Raw genomic sequence first — 19,009 nt, forward strand, 5'->3', positions numbered from 1 at the left:
CCATAACGCATTCCCAACACCACAAGAAAAATGAATTCACACTCCCTCCCTCAGTCAGCATCTTTAACTGACGCTGCTTTCCTGCCACATACAACCCCAGCAAAAACACACAACGCTGGGAAAGACAGTAAACTGGAAGCTAATGATGAAGGCCCGGTTTCCACAGCACCAACAAACCTCCAAAATACTACTCAGAGGAAGGAGATGGCAGCTTCCTTCTGAGTTGTACTCTCACCTCTTGCTCTAAAGCACCGTGTATTTGCCCAACGCTCTCAGCCTGTCAGCCACCCAACAGTCCTGCTCAATCTATTAGTGCTACACAAGTCAAACAACGCATTTTGCACACAACAGCAGAGTTGCTTAAGCAGTCTTACCGTGCAGTACAACGAGAAACAGGTCCAAATGCCTCGACTGGTGGCGTTTTAATTACAATACATGGCAGCACACAGGACATGCCACTCTGGGAGAAACTTACTGCTCAGTCAAGTTTACCAGGAGAAAAATACTACAAAGAAAACCACAGTGTATTCCAAGCTCTGCTTCTGACTGAAGCCACATGTCAGAAACCACGCAGGTGTCAAACAGGCTAAGTGTTATGAAAAGAAAATCCCAAGAGGTGGCTTAGGAGAACCCAGGAGAACAGGACAATGGCAGATTTATTTACAATAGGACACAAAGAATACATACATTAATTAAAAATTACAAAGAATACAGAGAAAACACTTTGGGGAAGGGAGAGAAATCAATGCTGGCTGAGCCTCTCCACTGGGGCAGGAGGGAAAAAAAAAACAACCCAAACAACCAAAATCTCAGAGAGGGATCTCAAATCAGAACTGACACAGGGCTCCACAGCACAGTTTGGCTCACGCATCCCCTGCTCCCTTTTTCCATCCTTGATTCCTGGCTGACTAGACTTTGGCATGATGGGTGGCTGAAGAAGCTATTAGGCAAGGCTGGAAACACACAGTGCCAAGGAGTCAAGCCGCACGGGAAGCCAGCTCCCTGCAGGGTAAGAGACATGGGTCCTTGCATGGACCTGGTGGAAAGTCTTATGGCAATTGGGGTTAAAAAAAAAAGGCCCAAACCCCTCAAGGGTGCACATGTCAGTGCTGGTGGCAGGGAGGGGTTTGGGCAGTTCTGGGCTGGAACCTCGTCACCTGTGGCAGCAGACCTTACTGCTTACTATAGCAAGAAGCAAAAGCAAAATTTTCCTAGATCTCACTAAAAAACCCCAAAACACTCCACCTCTCCCCTGTAGCCCTGACTGAACTCAGCTAGTCTGGGGATGGAGGGAGCCTTCACTGTCATGTGGAACCTTCTTACTGGTAAACATCATTGAAGTGACCAAAATAAAAACCAACTTTAACCTCTTTTAAAAAGTTTCCCGTGGGCTGATTCAGGCATCAAGCCACAGAAAGAGAGGAGCCCACTGCAGAAGAGCCCACATTGGCTATCCCGGAGGGCTTGGACTGTTTTGTGGAGAAGAACAAAATACAGCTTAGGGGTGTACACTTTTTCTGTTCCCTGGAGGTAGAGAATTTAAGAGGAAGAGAAGAGAGCAGCAAGAGCAGCTGGAGCACAGGGCAGGTAGTGAAGACAGCCTGCTTCTGGCAACGGGAGAACTCCTCAGGGCCTCTCCCTCTGTCCCCAGCCCCTTCTGCACGGCCTGCACACACCTTGCAGTAGTTAGGCCCAATACTGCATCAGATCACTTGGCGCTGAAGCAACGGCGTCACAGCCTTCTCTCCGCAGGGCTCTGCACAATCCCGGCGGGGCTCCCGGGAAGGAAGCCTGCCCTGTTTCCTCACACAGCTGGAGTGGAGCTATCGGCAGAACAAACCCTTGTATTACCTCACACATCCTTCCAGTCCTGTATTCTGGCACCAGCACAATCACGCCGATTCCACCAGAACGTTACGTCCTGCTGTACCTTCCGAAAGGGAGGAAATCCCACCCTCCCTCAGCCCTTCCAGAGACATCCAAAGTGGCACACGCTGTCCAAGGCTGGAGGGAGGGAGAAATGATGCCGAGAGTTGCAGTTCTCAAGCTCTGTCAGGGTGAAATTGCACTTCCCAGGCTCCAAATGGCACCTCCAGCAAATTGTAAACAAGCCGAATCCAGGACTTCTGTGGTCAGAGCCCGCCAGACTCATGCTCCTTTAGGCTCCTTTTATTTTGCCATAGTCAAGCTCCCTCTTCTGTGCAGAGATGAAGGCAGGCAAGAAACCCAGTCTGATATTTGTCTGAAGAATCTCCCTGAATCCTAGAGCACCCTAGGGGTTGGAAGAAAACATTTTCACAAGTGTTTCCATTGCTGTCTCAAATTCATTCGTCATCAACATAAAAAAAAAGAAAAGGATGAATTAGCAAAAAGAGGGTTTACTTATACAGAGGGATATTTCTCTGCTAAAAAACTCCCTCAAATATGGAACAGGATAATAAAGTTAAAATGTAAGGTATCTACAGACCCCTCTTCCCCCCAGGAAGTAGCCCAGAATCCATGTACACTGTGCCAAAGTTACATTCCAAAACGAGGAGTTATTTCTCTTGTCACTCTCCCACTGTATTTTGTTTCCTTAAAGAACTTGGGAGAAGATGACCCCTTCACTCCCAGGAGGACACGCATTCAGGTGTCTACTTTCTGCTGGGTCTCTGCATCTTCAGTCTATTTTCACTGCGGCATAGATCTTCCGGACAAACATGTAGGCTGCATAGAAGCCAATGGTGCCAGTGAGGAGCCAGAAGGACAAGACCATAAGGGCGGTGTAGCCGAAGTATAGCAAGGAGGGAATGAACTCAACAATATCCAGCTGAAACAGAAGAAGAGGAAAAAACAAGCAAAATCAAGTATAGAGGTAATAAGAGTTAGCTCCCCAAACCAGCCAGTGCCCTCTACGAGGGGAGATTTGACAAAAGGGAGGAAACCCTCCACTCAATTCATTTTTGTCTGGCTGAAAAGAGATCCCTTTTGAGGTGGGAACACCGCTCTGCACAGGTAACGCGGGCAGGGGCCTCAGGCACTTACAACCATCTCTTCCCTCTGGAAGGGCTGGTAGCACCATTGGCTGGTGAGCTGCCTTGGGCTGGCATAGGGACGGACTAGGAGCAGGCAGTCCCACCGTTTCCTTTCCCAAAGCCAACAATCTCCTCCAGAAAGGTGGCGCTTTCATACAAGAGCAATAACAATACCTTGTTCACAAAGTAGAAGATGGCATAGATCAGCACATAGAAGGCAGATCCTCCAGACACCAAGAAGGTCCTCCACCACCAGCGGTAATCCTGACAGAGTAAAAAGCCTCAGCGTTATCCCACAGGCTTCCTTTTACTGTGTCACTGTCTCAGGGAAGCTATAAACTTTCTGGGACAGGAAGAACTCCACCCATTTCCGTTCAAAGGAAAACCACAGTTTGGGGCTGGGGAGCTATTTTGTCACAGAAGCGTTTCCAAACAAAGAGGATGAAAAGCTGACAGTGGAGCAAAGCCAGGTCAGTACCACAGCACCTACTACCGAGGAACAGGGCTCAGCCTCTGGCCCTGCATTTTGTACATGGAGGGGATGAAATGGTTTCTTTGGGAAGAGACATCAGCTCAAAATACCCTGCTCCCAGCAGAATTTCTGGTATGAAACCACAGTTCCCAGCCTAGCAGATAATCAAATAGCTTCAACTCTCCTTGAAGTCAAGAGGGGTTTAGAGCAATCATGCTTGTGAAGCTGGGCCAGACTAGATTTCTGCTGAGCAGCAGCAATAACGTGACCTGTGCTTTTCCAGGAGCAAGTACCTCGAACTACTGAAACTACAACGCGGAAATCTCACCTCAGCACAAAGCTGGAAGTACACCATGACAATGCTGATTTGGGAGCACGATACCACCAGGATTATAAACACCAGGAAGAGAAAGCCGAAAAGGTAATAGAACTGGTTCTCCCAGATTGCCTGAAATAGACACAGCAGAAATTTGTTTCCATGCTACTGTGATCAATCAGTGAACGTAAGATTAACTTCTAGCAGCTACCCCAAGGAAAAATGAAGAGCCCGTCAGCCTCATGTAGATGAAACCACAGATCTAATGCATTTCACAATGTTACTTCAGAGGAATCAGGTTGCAAAGACAGCTATGAGGTAGCTTGCTCATTCCCCTCCATCTCCCTAGCAATGAAACAGCAAATTCCTCCCTGTCCATAGAAAGTGAAAAATGGGCAGCAGCTGGGATGGCTCAGTGAATGTCTTACATTACAATAAGCTTTCATCTTTACCACCATCCTTCAAATCACCAAGGAGTGTCCCATAGACATCTCCAGGTATCTTCAGCAAAAGGATAGACTGAAGAGACCCACAGCCCAGCTCCCTCTGGAAACAACACTGAATGGCCTGGGGTGATCCTGCTAGCCCCTTCAGGAAGTACAGGATAGGAGTCTGCTCCAGTGGAAGCCCCCTCCCCTTCAAAAACTTTGGCATGAGAGGAATCCTATTCAGGAGCAAAGCGGGTTAAATGCTTACACTGAAAATGAAGAACAGTTCAATGAACATAGCTCCAAAAGGCAAAATACCAGCCATGAGAATCCTATAGAGTGAGAAAGAAAAATCATAAGCAGCACAATAGGACTGTCTGGTCATTAAAAGTCCCCTGTAATCACACAGAGCACTCCTAGCAAAAGCTCTGCAGCTCCAGATTACTAGAATAAATTTCACACAGTAAACGGCACAACTGCTCCCACTCTTGATAAGCACCCGTCATACCACATCGACATTGTCAAGATTGTCTCTGATATTGTATTACTCAAGGAAACAGGTCTGCCATCTGTCTGTGTCCAGAGACCAGCAGAAGGTGATGTTCAGCAACCCGAGGAGACAGAGGAGAGGGGGCTTAACTCACCGCATTTCCTAGACACTCATCACTCACCCAACAAATTTATTCATATACCACCTCTGCTCCGGGATCTGCCTGGGAATCTGATTTGTCCGTACAGGATTGTCATACGGCTGTTTGCGAAATCCAAAGTAGTAACCCAGGTAGACCAAGGGCAAGGAGATCCCGAACCACATGCAGAGCAAGGCCACCATGGTAGGGAAAGGCACCTGGAATCACACCAAGAGTCACAGAAGTGAGGCTGGCAGCTCACCAGCCCTGGAGACTGAAGTCTCCAGCCAGACCAACTCTTGATGATCTTAAAGGTCTCTTCCAATGTACGTGACTCTACGATTCTCCAGTCAACCACTGCACTGGCACCCACATTTAGAAAGATACTGTGAAACTATGCAAGTCCCTGACAGCCCAGTCACCCCCTCCTCCCATCCAGCAGGCTCCAGGATGAAGGTAGTACCTACCGCTCCAGAGGAGTGTTTCCCCCAGATGAAACAGTTCAGGACAAAGCAGATACCAAACACGACACCCGGATACAGGGTAGCTGTCTGCAAGAGCAACCACAGGTTAAGAGAAAACACATGATGAATCAGCCAGATGTTTCTCTTTAACGAGTCCATGGCTGGGACAAGGCACGTGTGGAGGAAGCATCCCTTTTGCTGCAGCACTCATACACAGTGGATGGGCTGCGGGAAGATCTCGGACAGTCCTCTTGCTTCACTTTAGTACGTGCTCTGGTGTTCGCCCTTTCATGTACAGCTACGAGGACTCGATTCACACCAAATCTCTGCAGTACAGCCAGGCTGTGTCCAGCTACCCGCAAATACGTGCGGAGCTTATCCACGTATCTTGCCATCAGCAAAGCTGGATACCCAGCACAGAACACCACAAGACTCACACAAAAGGCTCCCTTCTTCCATCGATGTCCTTTCAGAGTCCGGTACAAGCGGCCAGCAAAGAATCCACCAAAAACCCTGGACAGAAACAAGCCAAGACAAAGAAAATTCACTTTCATTGTGGGGAGAGGGAGAGGAGGGGCGGGCAGGACAGCATTGCTGTGGGAAGCAGCAGGGACACCTACCCCATGAACATGAAGAGAAAGCAGGCAGTAGTCATCAACGCACCCCGACTAGAAGGTGACAGCATCCCCAGCATAGCAACAACTGTGGAGGGAATAAAGGACAAGGAAGAGCAGCTCTGACGTATGTGTGCTAGCCAGCACCTGGAGAACAGGGGCCTGTCCCATATGCACATCATGGCTGCCTGGAATCTCTGCCTTGCACAGACCTCATTTCCTTCAAAGCCTAATGCATCCACAGCCTCCAGCACTGGCCAGAGAGAGGAAGCCACAGCTTTGATCTCAACCTATAGACTGTGCTTTAGCCTCAATTCCCCCAGAGATTTGAGCAGGTGCAGCTCAGAAGGCAAGGCACACATGTGCAAAAGTCTCTCAGCCCACTATCACCCAGGGCTCATATCTTGATAACAGGAAATACAAACACCAAAAGATGTCTTCATCTGGGATGCTATCTAGAAACTCAGAAATGCTGAGCACAGGCTGATTGCCTTGATCAGCCCTGCAACAAGAAGCAGCCTTAATGCAACCTCACTCAAATTAAGGTGAGCATAAGTTGAAGTCAATGGGAGCTACAAACACCCTTGAGCATCATTGCTCTTCTCGTTACAGCCACCCCACGCAACATGTGCCACTTACAGATGACAATCAGGATCATACAGAAGAGCTGAATTCCAGAACCCAGGAGAGAGCTGAGGATCATAGGATACTGCGGTGGCCTGAAGACATCTCCATGCACAAGTTTCCAACCAGATTCCTCCATAGTATCTTCCTGTAGCAACAACAGGAAAAGAAGGCACTTAGATACAGTCTAACAGTGCAAATGAAGGTTCTACCAGAGCTAGCCTAAGACATTAATTTTACTGTATACAGTTCTATAGAATTATATCACTATAGTTAAACTTCTTTCCTCTTAGGCTTAAAACAGTTCAGACCTGAACTGCCAGTGCCAGGGCACACATTTATGGAACTGTCTGCAGTTATTACTTAGGTCTGAAGACACCTAAACCAGTAATCTGCCATTTTACACAGACAGACAAAGGCATTGTGACAGCACATGACAGAACTGCCCCTCCTAACTTCAGGGCTTGAAGCAAAACTGGGGCAAGGAAAGAGAAAATACACCCAAGTCTTCAGACAAGATCCTTCCTCATCTGTGCTTCCCTCCCTCTCTGATTCCAGCCCCAAGAACAAACACATACAATGTCATCTTCCTTGTTGTAGTTGGCAATGTCCTTCCGGAGAGTCCGGATGATAATCATGCTGAGAATACCTGAAAACAAGCACAAACTGAGTTTAGCTCAGAGGCTCCTACATGTTGTGCTGCTCTCACACTGTGCAACTATGTGGCTCCCATCAACACGCAGTTCTGGCTACGAGAGGAGGCCATCTCCCCCAGCCTTCAGCAAAGACAGAAACAAAACCCCAGGGAGTAGGGAAGGCAGTATTCCAGCAGGAACGGGATGCTGTGGCTTTCCTGTAGGTTTGTTTTTTTTTTCCCCTCCTTAAACACAGACATGCAAGATGTGGGTTAACCACATTCTACTCCCTCAACTACCCCTGTCAGAGAGAAGTGGGTAACTGTCTGACCCCATGGGTCACTGCCCAAACTGGGAGGTTTTATCTGCTAATGTTGGTTTCCCGCCCCTTCTGATCAGGTTACGACATGGCCACATCCTCCTTGAGCCACCTGCAGTTGAGGCTTAAAGAAAGTTCCCTGCAGATTAACAGTAAAGCCGCCTTAACCCCACACATCTCACTCACCTGAAAGGAAAAAGACGACCACAACCGAGTTAATGATAGAAAACCAATGAATCTGCACGTCACTCATGGTCAGGTAGGTGTCCCAGCGGGAAGCCCATTTAATGTCACTTTCCTGAAAGAACGGGAAAGTTCTTCTCATACCAGCACATTCCCAATGTCTTCCACAACACCTCTGTCACAGACACTTGGAGCACTAACTACGAGCCAGCCAACGGTAGTTAGCTGCCAGCCAGCTTCCCGTTACTCCCTCACCTCCCAGTGGACAGAGTAGGTGAAGAGCAACTGGTTCTCTTTAGAAGGATCTATTTCCTGAGGGGCAGAGCCTGTAGCTTCAGGCAGGGTGCACATACTCTTCTCATCAGCCTTCAAGTCTGTAAGGGAGAACATGGCACACACTAGGTCAGCCCTTCCCTCGGGCACCACCTCTCCCACCCATCATCCTGGCCCCAGGTACCCTGAAGGTGCTGGGCTGCAATTACTCCAAATACCGCAGAGGAAGCAGTCATTCCTTTCTCACCTCCTTTGCAGTTTGCAAAACTATTCTTCCGATCAGAAGTGGAGGACCAAAGGAAAGCTACGCATAAGGCTTTCCTTAACTGGAAGGATAAAAGCCAGAGGCTCTGAAGCCAAGGATCTAGATCATGAGCAAATCCTCTATTCCATATGATACACTGAGAAACAAAACCTCTCTGGCCAAGCCTGCTGCTGCCAGAATTGCACAGGATGATACACACAATGAGCAACTTCCCTCAAGACACCTGTTTCACGTTGGGCTCTCTGAGGTAGGAGTGTTTCCCCCTAACCATTATTTTTAACATTCAATCCTCCTAGAACAGTTCCAAACATTCTGTGGGTCTCTGGACTAGCACGCAGTGTCCCAGTGGGGGAGATCTGGACCACAAGAAGAGCCAGATGCCATGCCTACTTCATACTAGATGACACAGTCCAAAAAAACCCGATCTCCAAACACCAATCTTTTTATATAAATCAATTTTCCATGGACTGCATTTCAAGGATATCTCTATATTTTTCGTACTTATATCAGGGTGACAGCTGATGCATCAGTGGCGTTCAACTCTTGGCCCTACAAGAGATTCTTCTCCTTTGCTCCCCTCCCTAAGAGTCTCTCACCTTCTAGTTTAATACTTTGGGGAATCACTTCAAAGCGCACAACCCTGTAGGTGGGCTCCTGGTTCTCTTCCACATCCTCTCTGTGGTAGTAAAGGATGAAGGAGAGGTGGTTGTGCAGGTAGAACTAAAACAGATTGACATTAAATAAAATGTTAGCATGCCGGGGGAGGAACAGACAAAGTTTAGAAGCAACAAACGCAGAAAGCAGCTTCAATACAGAAAACTAAAGACTCCAACTGTTCCCAGATGCATTGTGCTACAGAGCAAGATCAGGCTAACGCTTTCCAAGGCTAAAAGAATGTGAGGAGAGAACAGAGATGTCAAAAAGGTAACCCCACAATCACTCCAGGCATCAAGGACAATGTTTCAGTCTATTCCTGGCCTGGAAAATATTATTATATCTCACATCTCAACCATGCATTCAGTAGCAGCAGAATCACCACATTTAGGTTGGAAAGACCTCAGTAGCTACAACCCCGAGTTCCCTGCCTGCTTTTTCTACCAGGCAGACATACATTACCCAGACTCCGGGGGGGCCCACAGCTGCCCTGTGCTTGTGCTTTCAAAAGGCTCTTACATCACCTATTACATGAACAAAGTACAGCGACCCCAAGCTGGCACAGCAGGTTCATTCGCCCATAAGAACTTAGATTCAAGCAATCAGAGCTGCGTGTACAACTAACAAATGCATCTGCTTATCAGACTGAAGTGTTAAGTCAAACACCTAATCTTAGGGCACACAATCATGGAAAATATCTGCAGGAATACACATGCTAAGTTTCCATGTACAAACTTAAGCAGCTTTTCCTCCAACAAACACTTGACTTTTTTTTTAAGTACAAGATGCTCCAAGACCATCAAAGATTAGCCAGCCTTTGGGTATGTTGCCTTTGTTCTACTGAGGGGAAACCACCCCATGCAGTTGTCCAACGTTATACAGCGAGTCAAAGCTGGGGCTCCTGGCTATTGTACCAGTAGTCCAGCACCCACCCCCTTTTTTCAATAAGAAAACTCTCTCTCATATTTCCACTTTTATAAGAAGCTTTTGGTCGCATTCCCAATTCTGATACTCTTCTAACACCCTCTGACAGACACCCTGAGCTCCTCCGGGCACCCCTCGGACAGCATCTGGATTCTCTACCTTGTTACCGTCCATAAACCCAAGCCTGTATCCATGCTCAAACTGCACATCCTTCTCCTTCTTCTTCTCCTCTTCCTCACGATTGGAATAAAACTCCAGCCGTGTTGCCACAGGGAGGTTATCAGCAATGCTGAAAACACAGATTTCAGATCAAATTTGTCCACAACACAGAATCCCCACTGACACAAACCCATGCTCGAGATGACTCACAGATGGACATAGTAATCTTCCCTGATCCGCTCAGCGATCAGCTTGCTCTGCTCCACTGTCAGAGTGACTGGCTTATTGGGAAAGTTGCACAGAACTTCACATTTCTTCTCCACATTCATGGAAACCTGGAAAGGTGTATTTACAATTCGGTCCCCCCGAAGAACCTCACCTGGAAAACAGGAAAATAAGGACAGAGTTGAAAGCTTCTCGCCACTGATCCTGCCCCCGGGCTGGCAGCGCGCTGTACAGCTGGAACGATGACAGCGAGTCTCCTTTGTTACCACAGACGTAAGGATACAATTGAAAGACAGTTTAGCTATTTTGTTGGAAGTATCAAGTGCTACTTATGAAGCAGGTTACATGCCCTCCTTCAGGAAAGGCATTTTCTCTTTCCAATCTATGGACATCCTAGTTTGCAAACAGCCAGGGTATAACAAATCAGAGGAAGCAGGCTCTCCACAAACAGTTTATTAGAGATGACATTTGCAATTGCTTTTACTCCTGTAAACATACCCTCAGGCAGCTTGTAAATGGCAGCCCACTTACTGCTGGGGAACATGCTGTTCAACAGATACGTACCAAGATTCTCAGCCTTGTACGTTATCTTGGTGGGCTGGCAGAAGGGCAATGAGTAGTACTCATATGGTAGCTGGGTTCGTGAGCTGGTGAGCTTCACAGCCTGGAGGAAGAACGGAAGGATTATCCCCATGAAAGAACTCTGATAACTTCCTATTCTCTTAGCATCAGCCAGAAGCTAAAGCTTACTTCAAGACACCTCCCATAAAGCTCATGTTTGGAAGCTGGGAGAGCTCCAGCTTTCTTTCCTTTTGCACAGTTCCTAGTTGTAGATTCTATGATTTAGCAATTCATTCGCAAACAGAGAAACACTTGAAGGAAGAAGCATGGTGTATTGGTTTCACAAATTTATGACTCAGTGAAGTTCTAAGAAGCAACAAAGAGCTCAAAAGAGATTCAAGAGTCACATTTCATACAAGACTATAGTTATTTCCTCCAAAAAATGTCATGTCACACTGGATCTAGAGGTCTGGCCTCTAGTGATATGAAGAGTTCAGCAATTTTTATCTCTGTAAGGAAAGCCAGAGAACCATCAGATCGGGAAGACAACGGATGGTGACAAAACCCAAACATTTCTGGAGAATTCCCACAAATCATATGGCACAAGGGAAGTGCAGAGACATACCACCATAGCCAAGGCCACAGTTGCTATGAAAAACAGGAGTGGTTTGTAATGCAACCAAACTCATTTATTGGAAGAGCGCTGGCAAACACGCTGACATGCCTTATCACTTGAGGAAGCATTTGGCTCGTGAAACCCCTCTGAGAAAAGCCATTCCAATACCCTCTTCTTCTGGGAAGCTTACTGTAGCCACAGGCAAGTTTAATTTGCTTAAAAATAGCCCATGTCTGGCAGCCTGTGGACAGAGAGCAAATTGTGTTGTGCATCACATGGGAGCAGCCAACCTCAGCATCCCCAAGGGTGCTGGATTTTGCTGAGACAGAGGCCACAGCTTTAGAAAAATAAATGAAATGGGCTATAAATTGCTGATGTCTGGAAACAAAGCCTGGCTTCCTCCTGTACGGGTGAAGCAGTTCCATCATTCACTACCAGCAATACTGCACAGGAACTGCTCTTCAGCAAGCCTGGGTTGTAAGATCTGCAATACTCAAGGACAAATGCCTGCACTTGGAAAGGGCTTATCATGGATTTCACTTGACTTGAAGACACAACATGTGCAAACAGGGTAGAAGAAAAAGGTCTGATTCAAACCACTTCATTATTCTACCATTCACCTAAAGGCCCACCCTCTATAAGCACTTTGAGAGTCACAATAATGCTGGAGAAAAACCTCTGATTAAATTCATTTCAAAGCTACAGTAAGAAAGAGGGCTCTTTTCCCAAATAGAGCAACATCTTGAGGACTTTGGTACAACTGCTGAAGGAATGTGGTAGAACATATCAGAAGCAAGAAAAAGAACCATGCTGGGAACTGCAGGGTAAGATGATGACAGTGACCGCTTGAGGGCTGCTTATCCCCAAAACCCTACGGGAATATTGTGAAAAAGAGAAAATATCTGCGCCTAAAATTTTAGTAACAGGATCCCCAAATTTTACTTTCTAGTCCCACTTAGCTGCTATGATACAAAGAAGGAAAAAACCCACAAAACACAAGAAAACCCAAACCAAACAAACAGCTCTAAGTTCATCCTACCTTTATTTCTACAGGATCATTGCGGCGGAAATTGATAGGAGCCACACCAGGTACATAGAAAGAGTCTGTACCGTGCAGCAACAACAGTGAGACCAGTATATATCTTAGCCTTTCCTGCAAAAAAGAGAAGAAACATTAAAATACAACAGAAACATGGGAACAACATTAGAGATGGACAACAACACTGAAAGCGTTCATCCTGGACATTTGAAAGGCTGTACAGTCAGGTGCTTCAACACAAATTAAATTCAGAAAATCTATTCTTAACTTTGTTTTGTGACTCTCATGAAGTCACTTTCCACTCTGTGTCTGTCTCTTCATCTATGATTAGGAAAACATTGGCTTTGCTTAACCACAAGAAAAATGCACTTCTTTTCTGTAACAGGCTTCATCTAGCAGGCTGTCATCTGACTTTTCTACTCCCACCCATCTAACACCCCTGTGTGAGAAAACTCCAAGGATTACTAGAGAAGAGGGCTGTAGCCCAGGCACTAGATTTTTGTCAGCTCCACATGTCAGGAGTTGTCCTGTAGCCGCTTACGGGCTGAGGCTCACGCACTACTACCTGCAGTGGGGTAGTTAGTGCAGGGTAAGGTCTGACACCAAACTAACCACTCGCTACACCCAAAGGGATGGTCACAGCACCGCTCCTTCCTATTCCACTTTTCTTTCCTCACCCCTCTGGGCCACAACACAGCAAAAATGTTTTCACCTCTTTTTCAGGGAGTAGGGAGACAGGTCAGACTGGAAGGTTCAATCAGTTCCGTGGGGGCTCCAGCACAAACCAGACCCCATACACCACCAGCAGCAGCAAATCCTTTAATGGACTTTACTGCTTCCTCAGTTTCTACTGTTACCTCGGGTAACCCAGCCCAGTCAAGCATGAGCAGGAAGGCTGTGAAATGAAAATCAAGCTTTAATGAGTATTAGACAGCAGCAGCTTGGCTGGATTAGAATATCAACTCTGGTATAATCTCATTGTATTACTAGCTTCAGCCCATTCTCTTAAACTCCCATGTGTACGGCACCACCGGAAAACCACACAAAACCCAGAGTCTGGTTTGCGACAACTCGAGCTAATGATACAGCGATAATAAACCCAATTGCTGCCTCCTCCTGTGTGTCCTCAGCAGGACCTTCTGCCCGTACACCTACATGTAGGAGCTCTGCAATCAGGGGTGGGAAGACAAACATAGAAGGGAAAGGCAGAGGAAACAGACTGACCAAGCGAGATGGGCTTGGACTAAAACAAGCCACCACCAGCCTGGTGCCTGCTCCAGCTCAGCAGTGCCCAGGGTTCAGCACTACCCTCCCACCAATTAACACCGTCTGGGCAGACTGTGAGGGAATTAAACACAAGGTTGGCTTGTGGATACAAGCTGAATACCACAGGCAGCAGAGGAGAAAGCACGCCAAGCTCTAGTCTCCCATCAGCCGCCTATGGAGCCTGTCCCAAACAGCCAGCCCCGGCACGGCTGCTCCCTGCCGGCAGCGGATCCACAGGGAAAGCAAAAGCAGAGGGGAGCTGGGATCCGGGACCCAGAGAGCAGCTGGCAGGAGCTCTGGGCACCAACACAGACCCCAGAGCACTGACATTGCCAAAAGCACCGCTTCTCCTGGCTGGAAAGGGCAGGCTGCTACAGCCACAACATCTTTCTCGCCACGGCACTGAAGCACGGTCAGCATGCACGTAACGCCAGAGGAAACATTCACAACAGCTCGATGTTCATGAGCCAGGTGTGGAGAAATAGCAGCTCTATCACAGGGATCCCTCATCAGGTCAGGGAAAAAAAATAAAATTGTGTTTATTGCCCCCATACCCCCTTCCTCTTCATCACCTTCCTTTTGCCTTAGTCTGAGGCCAGTAAGGTACGTTTGGCCCAGACACCAGCTAGGGTCAACAGAGCATCCAGAATTGGTGGCACTGAGCAGGATGAAAAAAAAGTCAAATATTGGGTTTTTTTTAAATCTAAAATCTATTTAAGATGCAAATGCTAGGCACCTGCATAAAATGTGTTAATACTAAATTATCAGATATATCTTTTTTGCTTAAAAGGGAGATTTTCAGATCTATTCTAAGCACAGCTTAATGCAGTTAAAGCAGGCAAGAAGCCTCATCTGGAAAGCAAGTGGGAAGCACTCTTTTTAAAATTGATTGGACTTTAAAACTGATCTACCTTGAAACAATGTGGTGCTTATTTTCTGTGCTTCACTAAATTTTCCCTTCTCCTCTCTTGTAAAAAGAGTGCTCTGTGACTCTCCGACTGAGTAGGAAAAGGTCTCCCAGGCAGGTGAAGCACTGGAAGGAAACAGCACTCTTGTCCTACATTGCGCTCTACAGCAGCCAGCGACCTGTAGCAATTCTTTCACTTTGTTTGTCACTGAAGTGCCAGATATACACAGCACAATATTACTTAAAAAAAACCCAGAACCAAATCAGTGCCATCCTTCCTGAAAAGCTTGCAAGATGACAAGATAAGGACAGAATTTTGGGAGGTGCTCAGGAGACATGCAAACACATAGAAGATGAAATTTTTGATAACCCTTTGACAGAGATCAGGCTCTTTGCATACAGATGATGATGACTCAGGCAGCACCAGGCAAGAGAAAAGATAAGAGGGGGACTATGGAAAGCCTTGCCAGGAAAAAACATCTGGTAGCAAGAAATGGGAATGCTGCTATGCAACAGGTGGGGGGAGCTTTGTAAGTGAAATCTGAAGGAAATGCCCAGTGCAGGTTCCTAACCCAGCAGCTCACACCCGGCAGAGCGCACGCAGGCTGAAGCCAAGGACCTTTCTTATCAGGATCTTTCCTTTCCTATCGACAGATGTGCTTCATCTTCTCCCAACGAAGGCAGCAGCTTAGCAACAACAACACAGACACATACAAAAACTTCTGCATAACTCATGGGCCTGGCCAGGCAATCAGCTCACTTGGAGATGCCTGCAAGCTAAGTTCTCTCCTGTGCAAGATCAAAACTTGCAGGACGGAGCTCTGCTTTAGTTCAGTCATGGAGCCCTTGTGAGGCATGGACTTCCAACAGACAGGAGACACCACCTTCGTGGCCTTTACCAACTATTTACATTTCAAAACACATGCACAAAAAAAAAATATCTCAGATGACAGTCTTGCAGCTGAGGTGCCAGGAAATCAGACAGCGAAGCAACAAGTAACAAGTAACGCACAACTTCAGATCAAGGAAAACCCAGCTGCACATAGACAAAAATACTTTGGATTGACTAAGTGTTACTATTTTACTATATGCGTACATGCAGACACACACTTGCAAGAGACCCTTTTTTTAGGAGGATATGACTTAAAGGAGAGAACTAACTGCAGAAGCACAATCAACCCCTCCTGCCCCGTCCCCCAAATCACAGCACCTGATGAGAAGCTGTACTCAACACTGAAGGATCTGTCCCATGCAAAAAGCCTGCTGAAGGAAAGCAAATCTCTTTCCCTCAAAAAAAGAAAAGAAAAAGAAATCTATTTCAAATGCACAATATTCCTTCTGCACACAGGACCCGGACAGAAGTCACACTCAAGTTTCTCTCTCGCACTGGCGGAAAGTAGCCTGGGGAAATCACAGCAGGAGACCAGGCAGAGCCTGTCACCCCGGGAACAGGTCACTGCCAGCACTGCTGCAAGCACAGCTACACTAACACACACCCCCCCCCCAGCAGTGGCATCAGCGTCTCTCCCCATCGTCACAAAACTTGACACACCCATCCTCTAAGGGCAACAGCAACTATCCTGAAGTCTGTGGGATCTCTCTTGAAAGATTTTGAAAATCTATTCCTGTAATTAACTTTAGAATGAAGCACTTAGCTGTAAGAATAAATTAACCCAAACCTTCCTTGCAGCCATTCTAACAGTATTTCTTGTCCTGTGAGCAGCAATGAAAACAGAAATTCACACACAAACCTTCTCCATGAAGGTACTTCTGGATAATTATCGCTATACTTGCTATTTGCAAACAATTCCAGGACACAGTTTTGCTGATTTATCTCATTTAGAAGGAATTAAACAATATTGCCATTTTCTGCAAATTCACAAAACCACGCTGCCAAAACCAAAGAACTGTTTAGCTAAATCCCAGCCTGACCAAGCGTGAAGAGACCTTACAACGTGCATTCATGCCATTACCATGCACATGTGTGTGCTACCCTACAGCCTGCAGTCCTTGAAGCTACCACTGCCAGAGTCTGAACTCCAACATTTATTTAAGGGAAAGGGGAAACAGAAGCCAACAGGAAGCTTTTCCCTGTGGTACTCTGCCAACACACTCGAATGTAAACGAGGGCCCGCAGCCGGACATACCTGCCCAGGTTACTGGCAAGCATTTTCTACAGACTGACAACTTGAAGAAACCTTGGAGCAACAACAATTTCAGGCATTCTGCAAGCATTTTAATAAGGCAGGTACTGTATCAGGGCTGGTTTAAGTCTTACAGTTTCATAATCCACATATGAACTTAAGAACATGATATAGTATTGCTCAAATTTGAGTATTTGCTCAAAGGGAGGAAAAGGAAGCAGAAAGTGACAACGGTGGGTATCACATGAATGAAGTGATGGACATCATCGCATTTATTTTCTGCAGAGAAAGGCAAAAGGACATCAAAGAGCCATAATCAAGAACTTTTAACTTTCAAATACAGCTTCAAAGAAAAACAGGGAAAAGGCAACCTATGCAGAGCCATTTGTCCAGCGAGATTCACAAAGCGCTGATATCCTGTTCCACTTACCAAAACTTTTTAATATGGTGACAGAAGGGGAGGAAAGACATAACCCACTACTTTGTGGGAAGAAAAAAAAAATCCACACGTAACAGCAAACTGAAGCTCTCTCCCACATGCAACATTTATTCTGCCCTCAGGCACATTAACAGGACACGCACAGTGCTAACAGCACCTGCTCTTCACTCTCTCCAAGGTGCCAGCCTGACACCCACCCTCCTTTTTCGAGGGCTGCCTCATTAGATGCTCTTGACAACTGTTTGGACAAGCTCATCTTTATTGCATCTCTGCCCAGCTCACCCTTGCACTTGGAGGAGTCACTGAAAGCCTTTCGAAAGGAGACAAGTGCTGCATTCACATTGATTTCAGAGAGCTCCTTTGACACCAGGAGAGCTGTAAGCAGTCTTCTCTGCCTTTCATAAAAGGGAAGGCTACAAGGAAATTCCCAGTAGGACCATCTCCAGCTCAGACACTCCCTCCTCCCTGCCTGGGAGAAAGCCAGCAGAGTATGAAGATGCTTAAAGCAAAATAAATTAAAACCTCCGCTCTTCCAATCTCCCTTCCAGTTTCTGCCAATCTTTACGCTACGTGAGTCACCTCACATCCCCCACCCCGGCCAACAGCGACCTTTGTATCAGCACACATCATTTATTCATACAGCTATTCTTACCGCACATTATCAAGGAAATATCCTTCTGTGAAAGCAAGGAGGGAAATCCATTTGTGTACTACAAGACTTCAGGCAAATAATTAACGTCTCAGCGGCTCATTTTCTCCTGTGAGGTGGCACCAACGCTCACCTACCTTAGCAAACTACCACCAGAAACATCTTCAGCTCTCCAAGGATTCAGGGAATAAGTCAATAATAATAATAGAGATACCAAGATGCAGGGAGATAAAGCGGCTGTTCACACCCCACATCCATAATCGCTGCCAAACACTTGTGAAAACCCCACACAACGCAACAGCCTCTTTACTTGGCATAAGCACCCGGTTCAGGCCAACGCTTCCCTTCGAGAAAACCGCACCGGGAAGAAAAGGATGGCTGAGGCTCCTTACAACCGAGAATGCCCAAAGTCTCTGCTCCGCCACGGCCGTGCCCCCACCAGGCCCCGCGTCCCTCCTGCCCAGACAACGCCGTGAGCAGTGGAAACGGAGCCGGTTTTGCTGCCGAGAGAGCGCGGGGCTGTGGCGGGGCAAGGACCTGCCCTGCCCCGGTCCGCTGGGCCCGCGGGCACCGAGCGGCGGCCCGAGCTCTGCCCCGCCCCGCTCTCCCCGGCCCTCCTCCGGTGACACGGCCAGCGGTCGCCCGGGCCGCGGGGACACCCCCGGGAAAACGCGGGACGGCTACAAGGCCCAAAGCGGAACCGGAGAGCCTCCCCCAGCCAGGGGCCGGCGCAGCCCGCGGGGACGGGGCGAGGCGGGGGGGGGCGCGGAGACCTGCGGGGCTGCGGGCCGGGCGCCGCGTCCCTCCCAGCGCGGTGCAGGCCCGACCCAGAGTCCCCTCGCAGCGCCCCGCGCCGGGGCCGCGTCGGGGCCGCCCCCGGGCCGCGCCGCCTGCCCGCGCCGACCGGGCCCGGCGGAGGCTGAGGAGGAGGCGGGAGGGACGCGAGGCCGCACCGGGACCGGGCCGGGCCCCGCCGGCCGCTCGGGCCGCCACACTCACCATCGCCGCTGACGTCGCCATCTTGGATCCACGTGTCGGGGTAGACGTCAGCGGAAGCGGCACGCGGTTGGCTGCGGGACTTATCGCCATGGCGACAGCAGCCTCGGCGGGCCGGACGGTGGAGCTCCGTGCTCTCGGTGCAGGCGGCGCCGGGGCCAGGCCAGGCCGAGCCATGCTGCTGGGCCGAGGGC

General features: G+C 48.0%; 1 protein-coding gene across 1 annotated transcript; it reads right to left on the reverse strand.

Moving 5' to 3' along the window:
- Window positions 1-638: 638 nt before the first annotated feature.
- On the reverse strand, window positions 639-18,927 carry TM9SF4 (transmembrane 9 superfamily member 4). Its single transcript, XM_075768753.1, has 18 exons — window positions 18,819-18,927; window positions 12,415-12,528; window positions 10,763-10,862; window positions 10,184-10,352; window positions 9,974-10,103; window positions 8,833-8,956; window positions 7,954-8,072; window positions 7,702-7,813; window positions 7,140-7,210; window positions 6,577-6,709; window positions 5,944-6,025; window positions 5,761-5,836; window positions 5,327-5,410; window positions 4,902-5,077; window positions 4,499-4,562; window positions 3,815-3,934; window positions 3,189-3,278; window positions 639-2,809 (listed from the first exon to the last, which is right to left on the reverse strand). Exons 1-18 carry the CDS (start codon window positions 18,906-18,908, stop codon window positions 2,660-2,662), a joined length of 2,004 nt encoding a protein of 667 aa, XP_075624868.1. The 5' UTR covers window positions 18,909-18,927; the 3' UTR covers window positions 639-2,659.
- Window positions 18,928-19,009: the final 82 nt, after the last annotated feature.

This window comes from Balearica regulorum, chromosome 16 (assembly GCF_011004875.1).
Source record: "Balearica regulorum gibbericeps isolate bBalReg1 chromosome 16, bBalReg1.pri, whole genome shotgun sequence".
Lineage (NCBI taxonomy): Eukaryota > Metazoa > Chordata > Aves > Gruiformes > Gruidae > Balearica > Balearica regulorum.